The 25,896-nt window shown below is 39.0% G+C and overlaps 1 protein-coding gene across 4 annotated transcripts in view; it reads right to left on the bottom strand.

The window, feature by feature from the left end:
- PLEKHA8 (pleckstrin homology domain containing A8) overlaps positions 1-25,896 on the bottom strand; it is a 60,203-nt gene that overhangs the window by 18,121 nt on the left and 16,186 nt on the right. For 3 of the 4 annotated variants that reach the window (XM_045062843.1, XM_045062842.1, XM_045062841.1), the window contains exons 2-12: positions 22,965-23,081; positions 21,842-21,997; positions 20,338-20,462; positions 17,412-17,570; positions 16,391-16,431; positions 14,705-14,862; positions 12,494-12,653; positions 12,039-12,124; positions 7,061-7,119; positions 6,552-6,682; positions 5,861-5,931 (exon numbers count right to left, since the gene is read on the bottom strand). In XM_045062843.1, coding sequence (XP_044918778.1) covers positions 5,861-5,931; positions 6,552-6,682; positions 7,061-7,119; positions 12,039-12,124; positions 12,494-12,653; positions 14,705-14,862; positions 16,391-16,431; positions 17,412-17,570; positions 20,338-20,462; positions 21,842-21,997; positions 22,965-22,986 — 1,168 coding nt within the window. In that variant the 5' untranslated portion in view covers positions 22,987-23,081. Of the gene's footprint in view, positions 1-2,205; positions 3,440-5,860; positions 5,932-6,551; positions 6,683-7,060; positions 7,120-12,038; positions 12,125-12,493; positions 12,654-14,704; positions 14,863-16,390; positions 16,432-17,411; positions 17,571-20,337; positions 20,463-21,841; positions 21,998-22,964; positions 23,082-25,896 lie in introns of those variants that run through there. The other variant, XM_045062844.1, reaches the window with a different exon arrangement.

The raw sequence follows: 25,896 nt of genomic DNA, 5'->3' as shown, positions 1-25,896 counted from the left end.
GTTCCTTAGAGACTGAATCGAAATTTCTGAGTAGGAAGCTTGACAATCACCCTGCTCAATTCTCTTCCTTTTATAAAAGTAGAAACAGAAGACCCAGAGAGATGGTGACTTGGCTAAGGTCACAAAGCTAAAAACAATGAGAACCTGGGGTATTCTTTTCACATTAACCCATTCTAAAAAACCAATATTTACTCTTTGTGAGACAAAATAACAAAAAGGAAAAATGTCCCTTTTCCAGCAAGAATTAGAACCTTATTCTGTTAATGGAAACAACAGAAATGTGATTTCTTTATTGGTAACTCAGAAATGTGTTGACTGAGGTATATATGTATGTATGTATGTATGTATAAAAAAATTCTATTTTTAAGTAATCTCTACACCCAATGTGGGGCTAGAACCTACAACCCTGAGATCAAGAGTCACCTGCTCCACTGACTGAGCCAGCCAGGTGCCCCAGATATTTGCTGAGGTAGTTAGGGATTGATTATGCCTAAACCTGCTACAGTAAGTGAGAGAGAACAACTTTTCCATTACTGTTGATAGATAACTGTTCTCTCCAGGAACTGCATATATGACAGTGTTTCTCTATTGTCAATCTGTAATTGGTAAGAATCTGTCAAGTCACTTCAGGTTGTAGAGAAGACAAAGGAGAGATACAAATCTAAAAGAGAACTTAGGAAGTAGGTAAGCCTTAAGCAGGGAAAGGTGGAATCAGTCATTCACTGAGTTTATGAGATGATAATCACCTCAGCTCTTAATAAGCTATGCAGTCAGTCCTTGGCAAGAATTAGGAACCAGGAGAGGTTTGAAAGTGAATAAATATGAAAAATAATACTGGGTGAAAAATAATGTATGTAATGTTACACCAAGTATTTAAAAGTTTAAAGTATGTAGTACACTCCTAGATGCTATTTGTAGGTACATAAATGTATAGTAAAAGTATAAAAACGTGTATAATATAATAAAAAGCAAATTCAGGGTGAAGATCGTCTCTAGAGAATGGAAGGAGTAACGGGGTTAAGGGTGGTACATGGGTACAGTATTGAACTGTTTTACATATTTGGTCAAGTGGTAGATATTTGTTCAATGTGTGAAATATTTGTAACAAAACAACCAAAAAATCAACAACAACAACAAAAAAAACTGAGCTAGCTAGGAAAGTACTGAATTCTTTAATAGTGACTAAGCTTCAGGTAAAATGAATTTTACGAAGAAAAGCCAAATCAATAAATCAATAACCAATGGACAGAAGTGAAGCAAGTACCCAGAGATGCCCTTTGCTAACTTTAGGCATTATCAAGATAAAAACATGTATTAGAAACCAAGTCTACCATTCAAGAAAGGCACATGTTGTGAATAGTTTAGGAGAGGGACTGACTTGATTCCTCTTCCAAAGTATTTTCAGAATAACTAGACAAGTTATGATTTGTTTGTAAATATCAGGTCATGAGTTCTGACTTTAGCTCTCTACACAGCTCTCTTTGTCTTGGAAAGCCTTTTATATTAAATACATTTAACTGAGCATCTTATGATAAATTTTCCCATTTTGTGCTAGAGATCTTGGTTGGGTGAGTGTATGCTTACTGACACTGAGTAGAAAGTGCAGAGTGTGTAACACTAAGTACCGTGGTATATGAAAGGCCAGAGCAACTTTTCTGCCATCTGCTTACACAGAGGCTTTCCAAAAGTTCTTTCTGATGTGGCATCAGCTATAGGGTAGACCATTCAACATATCGGCCTTGTGGACCTAACTCTTCCCTCAGAACAAACTTTAGAGAATGCCATAGGACATTTAAGCGTTCACAGAAGCTCTTGACATGAGACCACTCAAAACAGTCCACTCTGACCATCATGATGGAAAATCCAAGTGATAGTTCAAATGCGAAAGGGGACAGTACATAAGGCTTCTTTCCAGATGCTGGAAAAACTCATTCTAGGTCACAGAACTTCAGTAATACAATGAATAAACCTATACTCTCCAGAGAGTTAATAGATGTCAAGGTTTCCATTGTGTCATTTAGGATTTTTTAAAAAAAGATTTTATTTATTTGACATAGATCACAAGTAGGTGGAGAGGCAGGAAGAGAGAGGAAGAAGCAGGCTCCTCGCTGAGCAGAGAGCCCAGTGAGGGGTTCAATCCCAGAACCCTGGGATCATGACCTAAGCCAAAGGTAGAGGCTTTAACCCACTGAACCACCCAGGCGCCCCTCATATAGGAATTTTTATATAACACCTGTCATTTTCAAGGCCACTAAGATAATATAAGTTTTATGAACATTTACCTCAAAACCTTTCTTAAGCAGTATTTTTAAATTTGGGAGGGCTAGTCAAGTTTTATCCTTAATTTATCCCCATTATCTTGTTTCTAAGTTAGGAAAATTTTTGTCACTGGAGAACTAGCTAATTGTCATGAAAAGGAGGCAAAATGAACTGATGCTGTGGCACTAATCTCAGTGCTTTTATTCCAGTTTATTCATTAGTCACTCAGAAGAATCAAAATTCCCAAATAATCAAAATGTAGCCTAGTGACAGGTTGGCTTCAACGTCCTTGCTCTATTGGCTGGGTGCCAAACCTTGACCTGGATTAAAATCACCTAAAACTTGCTAACATGGATGCTATGTCCCATCTCCAGGGAGTTTTTAGCCTCAGGTGCTGGGTGGGGCCTGGCAGCCTCTATTTCTAGTAAGCTTGCAGGTAACAACGGATGTTCTCCTTGGACCATTTTGAGAACCACTGTTCTTGAGATATAAGGAAGGTATCTATCCTCTCTAGACCTTAGTTTACTCACTGTCAAAAGGAGTATTTGGAAGATTAAATGAAATGTCACTCAAGAACCCAGTGTCATTGCTACACTGGGTGCTCTATAAATGGTAGTTGCTATTACAGTAACTCAAATTCAATTTTAGAACCTAAAACATGCAAGCTATTTGCCTTTATAAATATAGGTATAAACCCTTTCTTTTACCTACATTCCTAAACTCCCTCATTTTAGACAAGGTATCAGTTCTACTTATAAAAGCTATGACTTCAAAACGAGAAGAGAAGCTGTTGACCCAGAGAAATCTACATAGAGGAGCCTATGGGCTTTAAGTAGTTAATGTGTAGATATTTCTTATAAAGCTGTATTTGTTTGCACAGAGCTTGCTGTGTCCACAACTGGAGGGGGGGGTGGGTGGTTAGGAGAACTTTTCTCTACACTGAACAGCAGCAGGAAATTCGGGACCCCTACAAGCAAAACTATGATTTAAGTCATGAAAACTTCTAAAATAATCCTGAACATCAGGATGAAACTCTCAAGTTTACAGTCCCTGTTTCCCTCCCATTGAAAATAGTGCTGAAGGGGGAAGAGAGAGAAGGAAAAGCTGAGACTGACTGTGCTTATTGTGATTTCGAAGCAGCATTTCCCCTTCTAGTCTCCTCTCTTCAGAAGGGTCCAGACTCCAAATCAAGCAAAAAGAAGATGAGAAAAAAGACAGAATTAGGAGCAGAGCTATGGCAGAAAGGGGATATCCTTAATTTCCTCCCTAGCTCCAGGGCTAAGCTTTCCTTTTTCACTTGTGTGTCCAGTAAGCAGCTGGTTCTATTCTGCCTCCACTCCAGGGGAGGGGTGAAGGATGTCAGCAGTCGCAGCCAGCTTGGGCCCTCACACAGACAGCCGTAACAGAGCAGAGCCCACCAGGCACACTGCTGAGTCCCAGAGCTTCTGTATTTCCTGGGGGTAAAGGAGCCTTCCTCCCTGTGTGACATTTCTCTAAGAACTTAATATGGAGAGAAATGTCTGGTTTGACCCCAGAGCTTTGTAAACTTCTCAATTCTAATTTGGGACCAATAAGCTCCATTTTCTGACCAGTTATCAACTTCTTATGTCAGGATAATGAAAATATAAACAAGAGAAGCTAACTTCTTCTTTTTTTTTTTTTTAAAGATTTTATTTATTTATTTGACAGAGAGAGATCACAAGTAGGCAGAGAGGCAGGCAGAGAGAGAGAGGAGGAAGCAGGCTCCCCACTGAGCAGAGAGCCCGATGTGGGACTCGATCCCAGGACCCTGAGATCATGACCTGAGCTGAAGGCAGTGGCTTAACCCACTGAGCCACCCAGGCGCCCAAGAGAAGCTAACTTCTATTAAGTATTTATTATGTACCACATTACTAATCTTTTTATGTGCATGAACCTATTTAATCTTTACAACAATGTTTTTAGGAAAACGGTATCATCATTCCCATTGTGTAGATGAGGAAACCAGAAACAGAAAGGGTAAGCAAGTTGCTTAAGGGCACAATGCTATCAATGGTGGAATCCAGAGAGCCCAAGATCTTAATCAGTCCACAAATCATACAGTTCCATGATACTGATTAGGGGGCATGAATAGTTACAGTGGAAATACTTCGAGTACAGAAATCAGGACATGTGGGAAGAGTACAACAGACTGTCCTAGAAATTCAGGGATGTATGAGAAGTCCAAAAAATACACAGCCCAGGGATGGTGTTGAAGACCTTTTGTGGGAGAAAGGAGGACTTTTTTTTTTTAAGAGTCTATTTATTTGACAGAAAGAGAGATTCTGTGAGAGCATAATCAGGCAAGCAGGAGGAGCAGTAGCGGCAAGGAGAAGCAGATTCCTCGCTGAGCAGAGTATGATGTGGGGCTCAGTCCCACTGAGCTGAAGGCAGACACTTAACTGACTGAGCTGCCCTGGGGCCTCAAAATGAAGAGTCTTGAGACAGGGGGCTCAAAGTGACTCTGCTTCAGATCTTTTGTGGCCTTAGCATCTATTTTAATCTCTATGAATTTTGGATTCCTAACCTGCAAAAATGGACTGACATAAGGATTAAGTCGTCTAAATTCTTCATAAAGTGTTACAGAAAAAAGTTTTTATTGTTTCACAGCATACTGGCAAGTTTCTAGATAGGAAGGCCTAAAAAAGTCACATGGGGGCAGAATCCCTCAGGACTCATGGCTCAGAGGGAAGATTAACAGAAGGAACCAACAAAATGCTGCCGTGAATACTAGCTCCCTTTCCACAACAGAAGCATCTAATTCATTCATTTCATTATTTATAATCATGGCTATTTAGAGCTTGCGATGTCCTTCTCTACATCACAATAATATAGGACTTCAAAGTAATATGGAATTTCAATACCCACTCCTTATCCCTCATGCCTCAAGGCCCATGCTGGGAGAATTTCTTCTGGATGAAGAGTGAGAATTCAGCCATTCCATCAAGAGGACTATGAGGATGTTCCCAAGCTAATGTTTTCCAAAACTGATCTGACAGATCCAGGTACCTACCCACACCAGTGTTTACTAAGCACCTTACAGGGTTTCAGTCCCTGCATTATAAGATGCTGGAGATACAGAATGACCTCTGACCAAGGCCTTCATCCTGGTTTCGGCTCTACTGCTACAAACATGAGGCATTTGAGGAGTACATGATGATGACAACCACGACCCCCCCTTTATCTGACTCCAGAGCAAATTCCTAGGGTTCCCCAAAACCTACCTGTTAAGGTCTCTAAAACTAGCTTCTCTTGGGACATTGATTTTGGAGAACTGCACTGTATTTGAAGATTAATTTAGGAAGAGCTCACTTCTTAAAAATATTAGGCTTTCCTATTAAGAGATGGCTCTCCATTAATTTAGCTCTTCTTCAAGATATACTGATTTTTAATAAGTTAGATCTACATTACGAGGTCACAATCTCATAAGATTTTTTTTTTTAACGGAGCATATAAGAAACAAACAATAATAATAAAAAAGAAAAGAAACAAAATCCACCTCAGAGAAGCAGAAATTTCCCCTATACCCCGCCTCCTCCTCTAGGGGTCTCCATTCCATTTTGATGATTCAATGGATACTTACTCAAGGCTGTCTGGATATCCTTTTCTCCGTTTTTCACTTCTGTCAAAAATCCCTTCAAAAATTTGAGACCTCTAAAACAAAAAAGAGGAAGAAATATTTTCAAAGTTCACTTATATTGAATGGGAATAAAGAAATGGCAGATGTCAGTGTCCTCCTCAATATCTCGAATATAGCAGCAAACAGGTCAAGTCACATGGAATTCTTTTCTGACTTTCTTCCCCGTCATTTCCTTTTAGTTTACTCTACACCCTTCTCATCTGATCTACCTAAACAGTGGTTTCCAAAAAGTGGTCCTGGGACCAGTGGGAACTTGCTGGAAATGCTAGTTTTGAGGTCCCACTCCAGACTTACTGAGTCAGAAAGTCTGAGTCTGGAGTGGAGCAATCTGTATTCTTAAGAAAGCCCTTCAGGTGACTGGATGCTATCAAAGTTTGTGATCCACTGATTTAAAGAGAACCAGTCAATTCTATCATCCTTTAAGATTCCTATGTTACATATACTATTAATATTAACGGTGTTCATCAGAAGGGAGGAAAAGAAAGAGTTGGCGTTCTATTCATCAGGCCTTCTAGAGAAGGTTACTGGGTTGGATCCTCCACTCAGAAGTACTCTTTGTATAACAGAACACTTTTTGCTGGTAGCATTTCGACTGAGCTGGATTTCAACTGTGGCCCCATCCCAGCTGCCTCACCTCTTTAGCCACAAGAGGGCTTCTGTAGCTGAGTTCCTAACCTGGGCTACGTCAGCCTCCACTTCATGCAGCACTATCTTCTGGAGGGTGGTGAACTCTTCCTTGTTGGTTATGTACTTCTGATTTACTTTCTGCAGGAAAAGCAGGGAAACGATCTAAGTTAAAAATGCTAAAGCTATCAAGTAAACCAATATAGTATTGAGACTGATAAGCTTGTCAAACAGGCTTTAAGACATCAAAATGAATTGTCTCTATTATTTTTCCTTATGTTTCCAGGTAATGTGTTCTTGTTTGAGAATTTTTAGGAGGCTTAGGCTAGCATTAAAGTCTCAAAGCTTTAAAATACTGTTTTTAAAGCATTTTTTTCTGCCTAAGAACTTTTCTCACAGCTGACCTATACTTTTCATCTTGACTATAAAACTCAACAATCACAAGTGTTTCTGAATGAGGTCTCATGCACTACTCCCTCCAAATGTATGGTCTCCATAGAGACATGCTAGTATATTCACCTTAATATTTCCAACAAGATCCATTTTAACAGGAGCAAACACCGTAGGGCCAAGTTTGTCTAGAAGAAAAGATTGAAAACATCTTTGAAAAAGCAATTTCCTTAAGTGGCAAATATATACATATATATTTTTTATTTATTTTTTATTTTTTTTTATTTTTTAAAGATTTTATTTATTTATTTGACAGAGAGAAATTACAAGTACACTGAGAGGCAGGCAGAGAGAGAGAGAGAGAGAGAGAGAGAGAAGGAAGCAGGCTCCCTGCCAAGCAGAGAGCCCGATGCGGGACTCGATCCCAGGACCCTGAGATCATGACCTGAGCCGAAGGCAGCGGCCTAACCCACTGAGCCACCCAGGCGCCCCTACATATATATATTTTAAAAGATTTATTTATTTGTCAGAGAGAGAGCAAGCAAGCACAAGCAGGCAGAGCGGTAGGCAGAGGCAGAGGGAGAAGCAGGCTCCCTGCTGAGAAAGGAGTCTGATGCGGGACTCGATCCCAGGACCCTGGGATCATGACCTGAGCCGAGGGCAGCCGCTTAACCAACTGCGCTACCCAGGCGTCCCTAAGGGCAAATCTTTTTATAAAAACAAAAAATTTAGCATGCCTTTCTTCCCAAAACTTTTTTTTTTTTTTTTTTTTTTTTTTTTTTTAAAGATTTTATTTATTTATTTGACAGACAGCGATCACAAGTAGGCAGAGAGAGAGAGAGGAGGAGACAGGCTTCCCGCTGAGCGGAGAGCCCGATGCGGGGCTCGATCCCAGGACCCTGAGATCATGACCTGAGCCGAAGGCAGCGGCTTAACCCACTGAGCCACCCAGGCGCCCCTCTTCCCAAAACTTTTATCTTTTTATTTTTAAATCATTTTCCAAACACAAGCTTCAAGGACTTCTAAGATATGGTCATCACAAAATACTAGATTTCAAAGACTCAGTATCAAAAAAAGAATGCAAACTATTTCATTAATGGTTCCTTTATACTGATTATATATATTGAAATGATATTCTGTATATATTAGATTATATAAAATGTATTATTGAAATTAGTTTTAAAAATAGTTTTATCTGCTTTGTTTTACTAGTTGATGGGCCTGCTAGAAAATTTAAATTCACATATGTTCAAAAATTTAAATTCATATATGTTCAAATATTTCTGTGGGACAAGAAAAACTAAAAATATAGCAAAGTGGTATAGCTAAAAAGCCAGAAGAGAAAAAATAATGGAATTCTAAACAATACTTGATTGATTGGGGAAAAAAGGCAGGGGGAAGGTAGGAACAAATATAGGTAGCTAAAAACCTAAAACAGGAAATAAAATAGAATAAAAAATAATTGATAAAATGGCTAGAATTTAAGAAAAATAAAAAAGGAACAAAGAACAGATAGGACAAATAGAAAATAAATAGCAAGATGGTAGAAACAAATAGCAAGATAACAGATGTAAATTCATTCAAACAATGTAATTCACTATATACAAAAGTACAGGAAGAGGGGGGTGGGGTTATGGACCTTGGGGAGGGTATGTGCTATGGTGAGTGCGGTGAAGTGTAATCCTGGCGATTCACAGACCTGTATCCCTGGGGCTAGTAATACCTTATATGTTTATAAAAAAATTTTTTTTAAAAAGTACAGGGGAAAAAACCCCACAATCTCAATAATGCTGAAAATGTATTTCATGAAATTAACTCACTCATGATTATAAAAAACTACTCAGACACAAAAGTCAGCTCTATCTGTATGCTATCAACAAACAATTGGAAAAATAAATATTCTTTATATAGCATCAAGAGTCCTAAGATTTTAAAATGTATCCCTAACAAAAATTGTGCATGACCTCTGGTACGGGAAACAAAGGCAGAAGAAAAATTATTAAATATCCTTACTACCTAGAGCCCACTGAAAGTCCTTACAACAGGCTGAATGACAGTCCTCTAGGGACTCATTAGCCTCAGCCTCCAAAAGGCAATCCTAGCCAGAATCTGCCCCCACCTCATCCCACCATCCCACCCCGCCCCAACAGGATCCTGTAAGTCTATTTTAACAAATAAAATTTCCTTTGGAAACTTCCTTTATCTCTAAGTCCCCAAGATCCATGTTAGCAGTCATTCCCCAAGCATATCCCACCAGTATACATCTGAAGGGTCTCATGGCTAAGGGTTTATTAGATGGTAAAAATTGACATTTTCCCAAGAACAGCTAGCCCCCTCAAGGTTCCGGAAACCTTGCTGCCAAAATTCCTTTGAGATTTATGCTATCCCTAACCCCCTCCCAACTTGAAAGTATATAATGGGCCACTTTTCATGACCCCACTGCAGCTCTTTCTGCCCACAGGTTCTGTCCCTGTGCTTTAACAAAACCACCAAAGACATCTCAAGAATTCATTCTTAGGCATGGGCTTCAAAGCCTAACATCTTTCCTATATCAATCTCTACACTAAGAACTATACAAAACACTGAAAATAAAGAAGACATAGGTAAATAGAGAGATACAGCATGCTTTAGGAATAGAAGACTCAAAATCGTTCAAGATGTAAACTTCCTCCTAATTGGTTTACCGATTCAATATAATCTTAATCAAAATCCCAATATTTTTAAAGTAGAAATTAGAAAGCTAAAAGTTATATGGACATGCAAAGGACCAACAACTGCCAAAATCTTGAAAAAGAACAACAAAATTGTAAGACTTACATTATCTGATTTCAAGCTTTTTTATAATGGCACAGTAAGACAATGTAAGTATTACCATAAAAAAATAAGCAGACCACTGGGACAGGAAACAGTCCAGAAACAGACCCACACCTAAAAGATCCACTGATTTTCAACAAAGTGGCCAAAATAATATAAAAGGGAATTTTTTTTTTTTTAAAGAAATGTTCTCTGATCAACCAGACAGCATAAGGGAAAAAAAAAAATCTCAAACCTTACCTCACATTAATTCCAAGATGTATAAATGTAAACATAAAATCAAGACTAAAGGGAATAGAAAACACATGAGAATATCTTCATGACCTTGGGTGTAAACACAGATTTCTTAGGGCACCAAAAGTACTAACTATGAAAGAAAGAAAATAGATACATGAATTTCATGAAAATGAAAAGCTGCTCTTCAACGACATCAAGAAAAGAAAGTCATAGCTTAGGGAAAATATTCATAATGCATATGTGTAGACATATGGAATGCTTTTGAGAATATATAGTGAATGCTTACAACTCAATACAAAGAACACTAACCAACTTGAAAAAATGGGTTAAAGATTTGAAAAGACTTCACAATGAGGGAGACAGCAATGGCCGATAATTACATTAAGAAGTGTTCAACATCATTAGTCATTGAGAAAGTGTAGAGACCAAGAGCACCCCAAGGTGGGCCACTTGAACATGAAGATTATTTTGAGTTAACAGCAATCAAATCCCAGCAGATTCAGGAAAAATTCTTTACCTTCCCTTTGACTGCTTAAATTTACATTGGAAAGGAAAGCCTGTCCCAGGAAGAATGCAATTAACAGATTTCTCTTTACTTAAGAAACTTATGTGCATAACTGGGCAGCCTTCGTTTTCCAACCATGTCCTCTTATCTTCCTAATGGTTTTCCTCCCCTTTGTACCTCCACCCTCAGGCCCCTAACCCTTTCCTTTGGGCAGGAAGTCATATAAGCCTCATGTTCCCTGTCTTTGTAATTTCATGTTTGTGTGGATTCTCCATATGTATGGAATTAAATTTGATTTTCTCCTGTTATTCTGTCTCATGTCAAAGTGATTCTTGGTCCAGCCAGAGGACCCTGAGACAGAGTAAATTTCTTCCTCCCCAACACAAGTTAAAACCACAATGATACCACTAAACACTCAGAGGAATAGCCAGACCAAAAACCTCAATACCACCAAGTGTTAGTGAAGATGAGAGGCAACCAGAATATTCATACATTGCTGTTGGAACTGTATGACTGTGTAACCACTTTTTATAAAGTTAAACAGATGAACCCAATGAATTGGCAATTCTACTCCTAGGTATTTACTCAAGATATGAAAAAATATGCCGGCAGACACAAAAATAATCAGAGCAATTTCACTGGTAAAAGCCCTAAATAAGAAACTACCCAAATGTCCAGCCATCAATAGAAGAATGAATAAACAAATTACACATTCATTTAATAGAATACTATTCTGCAATAAAAAGGAATGAACTACGGATACATGTAACAATAAGGATGAAAACATTACACTGAGAGAAAAACACAGATGAAAAAGAGTAGATAATATGGTTATGATTCTCTTATATGGACTTTAGAAAATGCAAAACTAATCTATGGTGACAGAAATCAGTAAAATAGTTGCCTTGGGCTGGGTGATAGTCACGGGTTGACTGGCACAGGGAACATTCTGGTGTGATGAAGACATTTTATATCTTGATAGGGAAATGGATTACATGGGCGTATATGTGTTTATCAAACATTACTGAATCATAATACTTAAGTTCTACGTAAGTTATATCTCAATTTCAAAAAAAGATGTAAAATTTCAAAAAAATGAATTAAAAAAAGATGCATAGCTAAGTAGGTCATAAAACAAATTTGAACACATTAGTGATGCCTGGTTCTACTGACTCTATATTTCAACTGAAATTTATACATATAATTTTTAAATCTTTGAAAAAATGTTTTAACTGTATCATTATACTAATGGATTTGAAGGTCTGTGCTGCAACTACTTTTTTTTTAAAGTATAATTTCTCAAAAACAAAATTCCCTTTTTTCCTTATACTACTCTGTGGCCAATACTTAATCATTAGTAGGAATAAAAAGCAAATATGCAATAATGCTCAAAGCCAAACAGTTTTAACTACATATGGCTAGTGATATGGAGAGGTAGCCAAGAAGGGTCATTTCACTCTATATATAGTTCAGAATATTTCTGCTACAAAATAACAGCAGTGGGACAGATTCTACAGACTAATGAATTTAAGACAAATGCAGTACTCTTACCTAATACTGGAACCACAGCATAACATGACTCCAAGAATGCTTCTGTGGGAATGCCACTGTCCTCCAGAAGTTCGATGTCACTAAAGCTAAACAATTTGGTGATACAAAAGGAGAAAGATCGAAAATATAACATTAATACTCTCTGCAGTTCAGAGGTAGTCATGAAAATAGTTGCCCATCTGAAGAGCAAGTCGTTTGGCCTGATTTCAGTGATTGTTCTTCTAGTATATTATGGTCCAATAAAATCATTTTCCAGAGATAATCTACCAAAGCAAGCTAAAATGTGTTCAGGATATAGTCTCACAATCCAATTCCTCACTGCTTCAGAAAGGTAAAGCAGATACTAACCTCTGTTCTGTTAAAGACTATGCCATCACCTGAAAGGAACACCACCCTGATTTTCTAGAAGGGAAGCTGGTATCCAATTGTCACTGATTTTAGAAAGTATCGAATACCTGGTATTCATGGTACTAAAAAAAGTTGGGATGATTTCTTGGCCTTCTTCCCAGTGGGATTCCGGAGAGCTACTGGAGGAGTTGGAAGCAGGCTGTGCTAAGCGGCTATCATGATTCGCCAGGCTGTCCTCTCCTTCTTCCTTCATGATCTCACCTTGGACTGTGCATAGAAAATACCCATTACTAAACTACTACTTATATATTATAAAATTAATATATATATTCCTTGTTGAATATTTCTAAAACACAGAAAAGCTTACAGAAATAAAAATCAGTGAAATGCTACATACACACACAAACAAAATTGGGTTTAAATACATGTAGGTTTGTGTCCTGTTTTCACTCAACAGTTTATCAGGAATATTCTCATTATCATTCAATACTTTTAAAATGTGATTTTAATGACCATATATATTGCATCAAGCTCATGTGGAGGGCACTTAGGTGGTTTCTAAAATTTTAGTGTTATACAGTCGATCCTCATTATCAGCATATTCTGTATTTGTGAATTTGCCTTCTCATAATATTTTATTTGTAATCCTAAAAATCAATGCTTGTGGCACGTTTACAGTCATTTCTAGACATGTGTAGATGGTGAACATTTGAGTCGCCTGACATACATGCTTCCAGCTAAGGTCAAACAAGGTAACAATCTGTCTTCTTGCTTGGTTCTTATACTATACACAACTGTGTTTATGTAGGGTGATGCTTTGTGCATTTTGTTATTGATTTTGCTGTTTACAGGTGCCTTCAAGTGTAGTGCTGTCTAATGTTTCTTTTTTTTTTTTTTTTAAAGATTTTATTTATTTGACAGAGAGAGACACGGAGAGAGGGAACATAAGCAGGAGGAGTGGGAGAGGAAGAAGCAGGCTTCCTGCTGAGCAGGGAACCCAATGTGGGGCTCAACCCCAGAACCCTGGGATCATGACCTGAGCCAAAGGCAGATGCTTAATGACTGAGCCACACAGGTACCCCATGTCTACTCTTTCTAAATGTAAGAAGGCTGTGATGTGCCTTATGGAGAAAATACATGTGTCAGGTATTTTTCATTCAGGCACAAGTTATCAATGCTAATGAATCAACAGTACATATCAAATAAGGTGTACATATTAAATAAGGTGTCTTTAAACAGAAACACACATAAAACAAGTCTATATACTGATAAGTTGACCAAATTGTGAACAACAATTTGTAGGAACCAAACTCTGTTTTTCCCCTAGAAGCAATGGTTCAGTATTTGCTAATTCAGTGTCTGTAGTAACTTTATAGAACACAATCACGAATAATGAGAATCAATTGTAATGTCATAAAGAATATCCCTGTCCACAGATATTTGTCCTTAACTTGACTAGTCCCTGGAGACAAATTCATAGAAGTAAGATTATTGGTCAAATAACAGTACTGTTTCCACAGAAATTCTCCTATCTTTATTATTTATTCAAGGGATAAGACTCCTTGCCTCAGATTAACAGCTATGAAATGCATCTTCTTTTCCCACAACTCATATGGAAAAAACAGGGTCTTTTATTTCAGGGGAGATGAGCAAGAAACTTGTTTAAAATTTTATTTTCAAAATATATATTAAACACTTAAACATAAATAAAAGCTTACTATGGTTGTCTTGGACTGATCTGAAGCTGGTTTTAGTGGTTAGAGTCAATGGAATTAGCAAATTTGAAAGGCTGGCATTTTCAACCACAAGCTATTATCTGAAATGTGGGACTCTGGCTTGATGGACAGAGAAGGCTGGGTGAAAACCTGATGGGTGGCTGGTGAATTCTGCCATCCTCTGGCCTCACTAGAAACCAGCAGAGCAACCTAAACTGACACACCTTTATACTCTGTTAAGTCTGACATCTTAGTTTACGTTCAAAGGATCTTGAACTTAGAGTAGAAGGCCAGTGAAGCACTCATATTTTCTACAAAGTCAGCACAGACAGCTGTTACTCACTGCAGCCCACAGACATCACAGATAAGAACAGTGAGTGGGAAAAACCCTCCTCATTCTGCCTTTTCGATACTGGGTTGGATGGGATGGCACAACGTGGTCAAGTGAGCCGTGTTATCAAGCTAATGTCTGCCTTCGGATCTACTAGTATATTCTCTTGAGGCCAATCCCTGTCAAGTGTCACATCATGGATAAACAATCAAACTCCCAAGATCAATGGTTTGAGTTTAATCGCTTGCTTCAGACCTCACTTCTGTTTTTACCTGTTATATTATCATCTGTATTTTCTTCACTTGATATGCTGCAATCTATCTCTGCAGGTTTTAAATATAAGGAGCTTTTATTTTTCATTAGGATTTCTTCATCAGCATTTATTTCCATATGTAAAGATCCATTTTCACAACTGTTCAACTCCATTTGCCTGAAAATTTTTTATAAGGAGAAAAACCAAAAAGTCCAATTATTTCATCTTCCATAGACTGCCTATGTAGAGCTTACTCGGAGAAAGGCTGGAGGGGTTCACAAGCATCAACTCCTTCTAAGAGTGATTAAAAACCAGTATTGTTGCATCAGTCAAACCTCTCAGGCTTCTGCCTCCCAGACGTGTATCTGGCCCATCTCCCAACTGAGATTCTGCAATCAAAGAGCCATTCCTGGCTTCTCATGGACCCTCAGGTGACTCTGACTTCCTGCTCCCCACCAGCAACAGGAAAAAGTCATTGACAGCTCTTTAGTTTTCAATCAGCTTTCTATATGGATACATTTAACATTTTTCTCACTTTCCTCAGCTTCTCCCTGGGAAGTTTTTCTCTCTCTTTAGCTTTCATACTCACTAGCCACTCCTACGTGTTTGCCTACCAGTTAAGTGTCTAGAAGCTACATGCTGTGGTTAGGGGAGAATACGCCCCACCAAGTATGTCTGACAGAAAAAGCCCAGGAGGACACAGGATACCTCCTGAGGATCTGTTGCTCTTCAGGGTTAACAGAAAAGGCTCTTTTAACATGCAAGTGGAACAGCTAATTCTGTTGAAGGAATAATCACAACATCTTCTAAGTGATTAGATCCAACCAAATTAGAACAAAAATATTTTCGCCTAATAAAAACAAAGGGAAAGGATCCAAGCTCTATGGTGACTCTAGGAAAAGCATTTTTTCCCTAAAGAAATTCCATATTTCAACTTACCAATTTAAAATGTAGGTGTTTACTAAGGAACTATCATGAGAAAAAAGTCTACAATTTTTTCTAGTAGAAATTCTTCTAGTAGAAATTTTTCTAGTAGAACAAAGTAAAAAACAAAGTTTTCTAGTAGAACAAAGTAAAAATGTTAACCAAACTAGAACAATCCTTATACTAAAGCAAACAATAACATACAAAGAGAGTTGAAACGTTAAATAGTAATTTGAAAGGACAAATATATGGAGTATGTCAAAATATAGGAATGGTTATATAAAATACTAACTGAATATAGACCCCGAATAATAGGAACACAACTATGTAAATGTGTATTTTTTTCTAAAACTGAAGGGGCAATTAGAGGAAGAACTAGTTTAGATTTCGATATTAAGTTGTTGTTCTTTTTTAAACTGTAAGGCAACCTAACATTTTTATTTTTAAATAAAACAAAATAGTACTGTCTTTTCTGGATAAAAGCACATTGAAGTCGATGTCCGGCTCCTCCCAACCCGCAGCACACTAGAGCGATTAAAAGTTACTACGGTGCTGGGCAGGCCCAACCTTACCGGGGTGGTGGGGGCGGATGCAAACATCTTCCCAGGTAGTCTATGCTGAGTGAAAGGTCTGCATTGCTTCAAGATCACCCCCAAGAGGGAAATCAGATACTGTTTCCTTCTGGTATTATCTCAAATGATGATCAAAATATTTTTTTTTAAACAAACAATAAAAAATTATTTGTTTTTAGAAAGAAGAGAAATCAAAAGAGTTACTGTACCTTTCCAATGAGTTATGAATCGGTATAATAGGATGTTTCATCTTTAAAAGAAGCGAAAAAAAAAAAAAAAAGAAAGCTTCGTGTTAAACTTCAACAGAGCATATTTAAAGTTTCATCATATATCAAAGTGGTAAATATGACCATAATATAACTGCCCGACTCAACAGGAACAATTTCTCCCAAAAGAAGGGAGTCATTAATCTCAACCAGTACTTCGTATTTTTTCTAATAAGTGTACCCACATTTCTAAGGAAAAGGAAGATGGCTCTTCTGAAGGATCTAATTGCTATAGCCAAACCCCTGCTGGTTGGCTTTCTCATAATTTTAGTTATATTCTTTAAAGATGATGATGCATTGTCTCAAACACTAAAAGTATAAAGATAAACAGTATGGAGGTTCCTACCCTTAAGGTAATTTCAATAAGAATAACCCTAAAATAGGGGTATGCATAGAGGTGTTTCTAGGGAGGGGAAATTAAATACTGAAGGCTGGGGAAGGGCTAACGAGGGGAAGATAAATGAGAACAGCATGCTTGGCACTGGGAAATGGTGTGACGATGTCAGGGAGCCGTATGCAGTTAGTATGTTAAGCCAGGTAATGCCAGAGTAAGAGGCTGGGGCTCTGGAATTTTTGACATTAACCTTTGACAATGAAGGAGGCACTGAGAGGTTTAGGTAAAGTGGTCCAGTTTACACTTCATGAACAGAAATACCACTGGCTGCAGGGTTAGGCTGAAAGTAGCTAGTTAGAAGGTCACCACAAATCTTGGCAAGATTCACAGGACAAGGAGGATGAAAAGAGACTAGCTACATCGAAGACAGGTTTAGGTGATAAAACTGCTACAAATTAATGGATACGGAGGACTGAGGGCAGAAATTTTTAAGTGGACCTCAAGGGAAGGTCACTAAAAAAATGTCTTTCTCAATCACCAAAGGGTGATGATTAACATGGTTCATTACATCACTTTTTAACTTCTAAGCTTTTCATTATGTCCTGTGCTGCCAAGCTGAGCTGGCTTTACCTTGTTGGACTTGAGCACGGCCAGCTGTGGTGAACCTGGGGGAGTGCGATAGAGGAGCTCAGAGGTGAAGGCCGCGTTTGCTATCTGCATGCATTCTTCCAAAGTCTTCAGAAAAGTATTGCAGGTGGATTTCAGCAGAGTTCCCACATCGATTCCTTCCTATGGAACAAGAGAGAAAGACTCCTTTACCTTACCAAAAAAGAAAGAGCCTGATGGCGGAATGTCCGTAGAGGTTTTTATCCACCGTGTAGTAATAATGTACCCAGCTATTTTGCTGGACAAATATGTACATCATTTACAAAAGGAAAATACTGAGTCCACTTTATCTACTAACATGAAATAGGGAATCACATGGACCAATGATCAGTGGAATCAATGGAAAAATGTCTCCCATTGCCTGAGTAAAAATTAGGTTCTAGAATAGAAGAATTAGAAACCGTAAGTCATTCATCATTTACTTTCAGAATGGGTTTTTGGCTTTTGGTACAGATGACTTAAAGAGCTTTTAGCAACTGGAATATCTAATCACCTTTTTGAATATCTAATCACCTTTTCTCCCATTATTTTACTTGTTCAGGGTGTTTTTCCTCTGAATATTGATATTAATAAGTTGTTCAGGAAACTGAGGTCACACCCTGACTACAGAGTACAGTAAACAATCTTAATGGTATAAATGAAACAAGACTGGGCCCAAGATGGAGTTGTTCATGCTAAGCCTCACATCAGCAAACAGTATGGAGGTTCCTCAAAAAGTTGAAAATAGAACTACCCTATGACCCAGCAATTGCACTATTGGGTATTTACTCTAAAGATACAATTGTACTGACCTGAAGGGGCACGTGCACCCGAATGTTTGTAGCAACAATGTCCACAATAGCCAAACTATGGAAAGAACCTAGATGTCCATCAACAGATGAATGGTAAAGAAAACATAATATGAATGTATGTATGCATGTGTGTATCTATCTATAAAGATAGATAGATAGATAGATAGATAGATATAGATACAACATACATATATACATACAATGGAATACTATACAGCCATCAAAAAATGAAATATTGCCATCTGCAATGACATGGATGGAACTAGAGGGTCTTTATGCTAAGTGAAGTAAGTCAATCAGAGAGAGACAATTATCCTATGCTCTCACTGATATGAGGAATTTGAGAAACGAGACAGAGGATCATAGGGGAAAGGAGGGAAAAATGAGACAAGATGAAACCAGAGAGGAAGATGAACCATAAGAGATTCTTAATCTCAGGAAACAAACTGAGGGTTGCTGGGGTGTTGGGGTGGTTGGGTTATGGACACTGGGGAGGGTATGTGCTATGGTGAGTGCTGTGAATTGTGTAAGACTGATGATTCACAGACCTGTACCCCTGAAGCAAATAATACATAATATGTTAATTTTAAAAATTTGCTATGTTCCCATTTTCCCTTCCCCATTAGGCCAGGGCTCTACTGTGATATGACTGACATGGGGGGCTAATTTTTGGAGTGGAGGAAGCTGGTGGGGGAGCTCTCCTGCCCACTGCAGGATGTGAAGCAACATCCTAGCCTCCCTACACTAGATGCCAATAGCACTCCTTCAGTCATGTTGACCAAAATATGTCTCCAAATGCTGCAAATTTGTCCTAAGGGGCAAAACTGCTCTGGGCTGAGAATCACTGCTCTGAACTGTAAGCATCCCAAGAGCAGGACTGAAAGGTTTTTTTGGTATCCCTCTCCTCCTGCCTCCCACCACACTGTCTTGTACACAACAGGCAGTTGTTAGAATGACTAAGAAAGCCCAAATGGAAGTGAATGAAAGTGAGTTAAATCATCCTTACAAGAAAATCTGAAAGCATATAACCATCAGCAACACAATATTCTTCTACTAAAACCATTAACTAGAATCTATCAATTCTTCATTTTGTAAGCATTGTTGTTCGGATTATAACTACTCTGAGAGTAGAGAGAGACCTCCGTGGGTAGTATGAACCATTCAACACACAGCCTAACACCAGATAGATCTTTGAATACATTAGGATGAGTAAATGACAACTTTATAAATAAACATTAAAAATTGTAATCCTTACTGACAATGGGCAGAAAAAAAAGCTGTGTCTCCATCTTTGAAAGCTCTAGTCTATACTAAAGCACAGTTACTATGGTCACCAAGAAAACCATTTTACAGGAGTGCCTGGCTGGCTTAGTCCACAGAGCATGCAATTCTTTTTTTTTTTTTTTAAGATTTTATTTATTTATTTGACAGACAGAGATCACAAGTAGGCAGAGAGGCAGGCAGAGAGAGAGGAGGAAGCAGGCTCCCTTCTGAGCAGAGAGCCCGATGTGGGGCTCGATCTCAGGACCCTGGGATCAAAACCTGAGCTGAAGGCAGAGGCTTAACCCACTGAGCCACCCAGGCGCCCCAGCATGCAATTCTTGATCTCTGGGTGGTGAGTTCAAGCTCCATGTTGGGTATAGAACTTATTTTAAAAATAAATAAATAAATAAAGTAAAATCTTGTTACAGTCTCATCAAAGATGACAGGTACACATTACTGACAGACATGATGTTGGTATGTTGGTATGTTAGTAGCCACACCTATAGAAGTAGCTGTGCTACACAGGTAAAGCTGTATTAATAAAGTGATGCAAAGTGGGGAAAAACATATTTTAGTACATCAGCTAGGCTAGTGGCACCAATGTTAAAGGTTCCAAATGTTACCAACTAATTAATCCTGACTTCATTCCATGAAGGAAAAGTATATGCTTCCGTATGCTGAAATGCACACATTTCTTCTCTTCGTTGAATTTTATTACTTTTTTCCTCTGAAAAATAGTAAGTTCTAAAATAGTCAAGGGCTGTGTGAGAGTAATCAATACCTGTAAGCAACATCTGATGCTACTTTTCCTGTCACTAAGACGAGTAGTATTTTACCTCAGAATTGGACACACCAGTTGTGGTCGCTTCTTTTGTTTTATCCACTTGCTGAACAAGGAGGTCACAGTACAGTCTCAGTTCCGACATTTTAGTTTTCAAGTTTTCAGTGTTTTCAGCAAACTCTAAATAACAAAATGATGATAATATAATTATCAAGATGAATGAGTAATTGACTAGTGAGCATACCATAGAGTAGAAGTTATAACCTGTATGTAAAGTCAGATGTTTATGGTATGGGTTACCGGTAAAATAAATATGAAGATAATGGGGGCAAGAAAAACAGAAAAAGGAGATGTCTGGTCTTTTGTAATCTATATTATTTCTTGGGCTAACACACTGAATGATCACTAGTATAGGAAGAAGGATATAGCATACTTTTCAAACCCTCGTGTCAGAACTGGTAGCAGAGTCAAGGGTTCATCTGCTGCACAGTTTTCACTATCTGTAAAATGGGGTCATAGCTATCTACCTGTTAACAGTACCCAAAACTGGGAAACTGCTCTGTAACGTGCAATTATCACTAATAAGATGGCTTGCTGATTCACAGAACTGGTCCAGCACGCCACCCATCAAGACTAAGGACGCTGCCAGCGCACCTGCTGCTCTCTCATTAGCACAGCGCTCCAGCTACTCTGGCGCTGAGGGCTCAGCGAGTCATTATCACTTCTGTTTTTCTCCACATGAAAAAGCTACACATTACAACCTAATCTGAGTCAAAGCTGACAGTGTCTAGAATATGCTCCCAATTTAGCATTAGAAAACAACCAAGGAAGAGGCCATTTTCCTGTGTCTACTTGAAGAGTTAAGCACACCTACCACACCTGTCATGAGAAAGAGGCCCCTGTCCCCTGCCAATCTCTTCGGGGACAGGGGCTGGGAAGGTGACGCTAGGGCTCAGGCAGTAAGCCCTGGAACTTACCGCCCCCCCCTCAACTTGTCCCCACAGAAAGTTGTGCCAGGGTTCTCCGGAGACCTAATGATGTTGAGTTAATGAGCATTAAGCAGTAGCAACCTAACAATTAAGTATCCATCCCACCTCAGGGAAGGGGCGGGGAGTGGGGTGTTACAGAAGAAAGTACCCTGCTCCGAGGCTTGTTTACCAAAGATCAACTTTGTGCCAGACTGGGTACTAAACAGGTTCATATCATTACTAATCCTCATGGCAGCCCTTCTAACCCTGGTTATTACCTCTTTTTAAAATATAAGGAAGCTGAGGATTAGAGAGATTAAGTAACCTACGCCAAGGACAAAAAGCCAGAAACTTACAAAGCCATGATTTGAATCCAGTTGTGTCTGGCTCCAAAGCCTGTGCTCTCTCTAGTATGATATGCTAAGAGAGAAGAGTCAGATACAAACTGTGGTTTAAATTCCAGAGGTACATGGCATTTGCAAGATACAAAAAGCTGGCTACATGGTCAGAAGCAAGATAACAAATATGAGAACCCAGAGATGCCAGAGGAGATTCCCAAGGTTTCCAGACCAGAGCACAATCGATACTTACCTTTTTCCTTCTGGGTCCTACTGTCAGTCAAGCAAGCCTTGGCTGACCCCAAGGCTACTAGCCACCGCTGTCTCTCAGCCACACTTCTGGCCTTCAGGTAGAAATACTGCTCCCCAGGGATTATCAGGTCCATGCGTGTATTATCTACGGAATGAACTGGGAGCAAGGCAGAGGGAGGTCAGAAACCAGAAGAGCCCTATCTGGGTAGCCTCCACCCCACCCAAATTCTTGAGCTCAACTGGTACAAGTCAATTCTAGCTAGCACTTACCACCTCCCCTAGTTTATTTATCTCTTCTTTGATGCCTCTGCTGCTGAAGACGAAAAGCCCTGGCTGGCTCCAACATATCACTAAGACTAAAAAAGAAGCACTCAACTCTCCTTATCAGAATAGAGACAGAATCTCTCTTTGGCTTTTGTGTATAAAGTAATAGCACTCTGAGGCCAAAAAGGTTTGCATGCCAGCAAGTAAGGGTGCGCCTCTGTATCTTCTTGGATTTACTGGAAAGCAATCAAGAACACAATTATTTTTCCTTTTCTACTGTCCTTCACAAGTTGGAACAAAAGTGTGAGACCTTTGGGAGAAGAAATAAGCAAACCACACTCTCACCTCCCATCTGGCTGCAAAATACCCTTCTCATTTGTTTCTCTTCTAATCTGTTTCAGAGCCACATCTTCTTAGCATGGCTCAAGACGTCTGCAAACCAAGAAGTAAAGGCTATTTGCAGGTCTGTATCTGTTTGCTTGTTTTAAGTATGTAGCGGTGGTGAGAGGGTGTGTGCGCGTGCGTCCTGATCTAAACACAGAAGCATTTGATGCTGCAGTAAAAAAACTAACTAAGCTATGCACATAGTTGCTGGTTTTAGGTGAGCAAGTGATTAAAAAATGAGCACGAGATATGTGGTAAAGTACATTGCTCTCATTTATTTTGACTACTTCTTCAACAACCTCCTTGTAAAAACTGGCTGCAGTTTTAGGTCTTATTTGCAAGTCTTTCTTTGGGACATAGCACTATGTATCTTTGTACCATAAGAACGTCAGAGAGAGAGAGACATGCAGAGGCCAGTGCTTTTTTATTTTATGGGAGAAAGAAAAAGAATACCTGCAAATGTCTTGGTTTCTCACCTTGAATTTCACAGACCGCCATTTGGATGCTCCCTTTGCAACCTTTCCAGGCATCTTCAGGAGAATCATAGTAGGATAATATCCCCCCACAGAGAAGGAACCACCGAGGCTGCCAACCTGCAAATAGAAGCAAGAGCCTGGTCTCAGTTACTGCCTACCTGGGAGCTGCCTCCCAGGACACAACAATGGGACCTGACAAAGGGAGGCTGGGTCCCAGCTCCTCCAAGGAGCTTAAATTCCAGAGGAAAGTCTAAGGGAAAGAAGTAGCTTAGTAAATTACCTGTATGCATGATCCCGTTTTTTAATTAAAAACAAACACCCACAGGGGCATATATTTTTAGTCACTTAATATAATAGTAGAAGTCTGCAAGGATCAGGAACATAGTGATGATTCTCTAGTTAACAGGATTATTGGTGATTTTTATTTCCTTTACCTTTAATATGGTACTAATAATCACCAGTTTTTAATTTTTTTAAGATAAAAGATTATTGTTTCCTGAACATTGTTATCACACTCTTGCTCTCTTCTCCTCTGGTTAAGAAAAATTAACCCCCCCCCCCAAAAAAAAGAAAAAAGAAAACTTCGAAATGAGGCAGAACATCGCACTGCTCTGAAAGAGGACTTCAACCACCTCCATTTTGACCCTAGTCTCCGCTTCCTGATAAGTTCTTCTCACCACTTATGTCTTAACAGAGGCAAAGCATTCCCTGATAGGAACTGAAACTACCCCCTCAAGCATTAAAACCACTGTCCTGACTTCAGCAAGACCGTGCACAATTAACCCTAAGACAGTGATCGACCTGACCTTTACTGCCCAGCGTACATACCCACTGACATTTGTCCCACATTTTCCTTATCTAAACCCAGGAGTGAATTGTGTAAGACTGATGAATCACAGACCTGTGCCCATGAAGCAAATAATATATTATATGTTAATAAAAATAAATAAATTTAAAAAATAAATAAAATTAAAAAACAAAAGAATAAACTCAAGAGTACTTTCAGCACTCTGGAGACTGTCCTAGAGATGTCAGTCTGCTGACTTGTTAGTGTTGGTCTCACTGAAATACATTATTTTCTTGTTTCACCACCACTCAGTCTGTCTTTGGAATCTGTCAGCAGCAAATGGCTGAAGCTGGTCTGTGTGGGCTCCCCACTGAGTCCAGGGCTCTTGCACTATGCCCCGGCTACAGCCCTTTCAATGTCACAGAGTTACAGAGTGCTAATAAGCCTGTGTGTAGGGGCATCTGAGCCCTAGGAGAAGATAACTTTGACTTAATACTTAATATTGATCCACTGAAATGAAATAATCTTAAAACAATTCAATTTACTTTGGAGAATTTCAGGGGACAAACCATATTCGGTTGAAATATACATCTTATCTAGTGCTGTTAGCCAATCTATATTCTAGACACACCAAACTTATTTTCTGTATTCTTGTTTCTGGGCTACTGCCTGAGCTCAATCTTCTTTTCTAAAATGTCATCTCTGACTATTTCTGCATAAGCCTTGTCACAGTCCTCAGTCAGATATATATTTTTCTTTCTCAGAAATGCTATAGCCCTTTAGGGATACATTTTTCTGATGAGACTCTTCTGCGGCTGAGGCAGACAGAGAGGAGGCCTGTAGGAGCTTTGAGCACAACCCTAAGGGCTGCTTAGGTATAGATATCTGATGCCTGATTCACACAAATCAAGAAGCTTAAGACCCAAGAAGAGCTGTCCTTCAGTCCCGGTCAGAAGGCAGGGAAAGACCAAAGTCCCAGCGTAGTCAGGCAGGAGGAGTTTCCTCTTTCTTTGCCTTTGTATTCTGTATAGGTCTCTGACTGATTGGATGAGACTCACTCATATTAGGAAAGGCAATCTACCAATTCAAATGCCAATCCCATCCAGAAATACCCTCATAAACACACTCAGAAAGATGTCTGGCCAAATGTCTAGGCACCCCAGGGTGCAGGAAAACTGACACAGAAAATTAATCATACACCATCAATTTTAAGACATGCCATTATTTTATTTAATGCAAGAAAAAAATACCTGCCCATTAAGTAATGACATGGTGCTGATTCTAAGATGCTTCCCAACTTCAGTTGTTAAAATGTGAAAAAATATCTACAAATTGAAAAAATGTGGCCCTAAACTAGGTTTATCTTCCAGTAATCTGAAAAAAGTTAAACAGCCCCCCCCATACACACATGAGAAGCACAGCTGCAGTTAAGTCTTGAAAGTAGCTGGTAAACTGTAATAGCAACTGAAACACCACCTTCCCTGTAATAGGTTCTACATTTACCTAGAAGTTATAATTATACCAAGGGAAGTTCTACATATCATTATTTTATCCTATAGTTTGTAACTATAAAAACCATGACCAGGAATAACTTTTCTTTAAAGCATAAAGTTACTGGATTTTTCAGAAAGTACATTAAAAGACCACAGAGGTCTCATTCTCATTATATGAAATTTACAGGCAGGGAAATGGAGAGTCTGGAGTGGGACTGGGACACGCAGATACAGCTCACTAATAACTATATGAGAAAAGAGGCAAGAATGAAGAGGCCATCAATCCATTTCCTGTTTTAAATTAATTTGCGGTTACCTTGACTGATGTCATAGTTAATTTTATGTGTCAACTTGGTGGGCTGAGGGGTGCCCAGGCAGCTGATAAAATGCTGTTTCTGGTTCTGTCTGTGAGGGTATCAGTGGCAGAGATTAGCATCTGCATCAGTAGACTGTGTAAAGACTGCCCTCATCATTGCAGGCGGGCACCATCCAAGCCACCGAGGGCCTGAGTAGAACAAAAGGCAGAAAAATGGAGAATTTGTTCTCTCTTTGTGCTGAGACATCCATCTTCTCCTGCCTTAGGACACCGATGCTCCTGGTTCTCTGGATTATAGACCCAGATCAGGATTTATACCATCCACCACTCCAATTC

This window comes from Mustela putorius, unplaced genomic scaffold (genome assembly GCF_011764305.1).
Source record: "Mustela putorius furo isolate JIRA1106 unplaced genomic scaffold, ASM1176430v1.1 tig00003845_pilon_pilon_pilon, whole genome shotgun sequence".
Classification (NCBI taxonomy): domain Eukaryota; kingdom Metazoa; phylum Chordata; class Mammalia; order Carnivora; family Mustelidae; genus Mustela; species Mustela putorius.
Note: the sequence above shows the minus strand (reverse complement) of the source record. Positions and strands in the feature narration are given on the sequence as shown.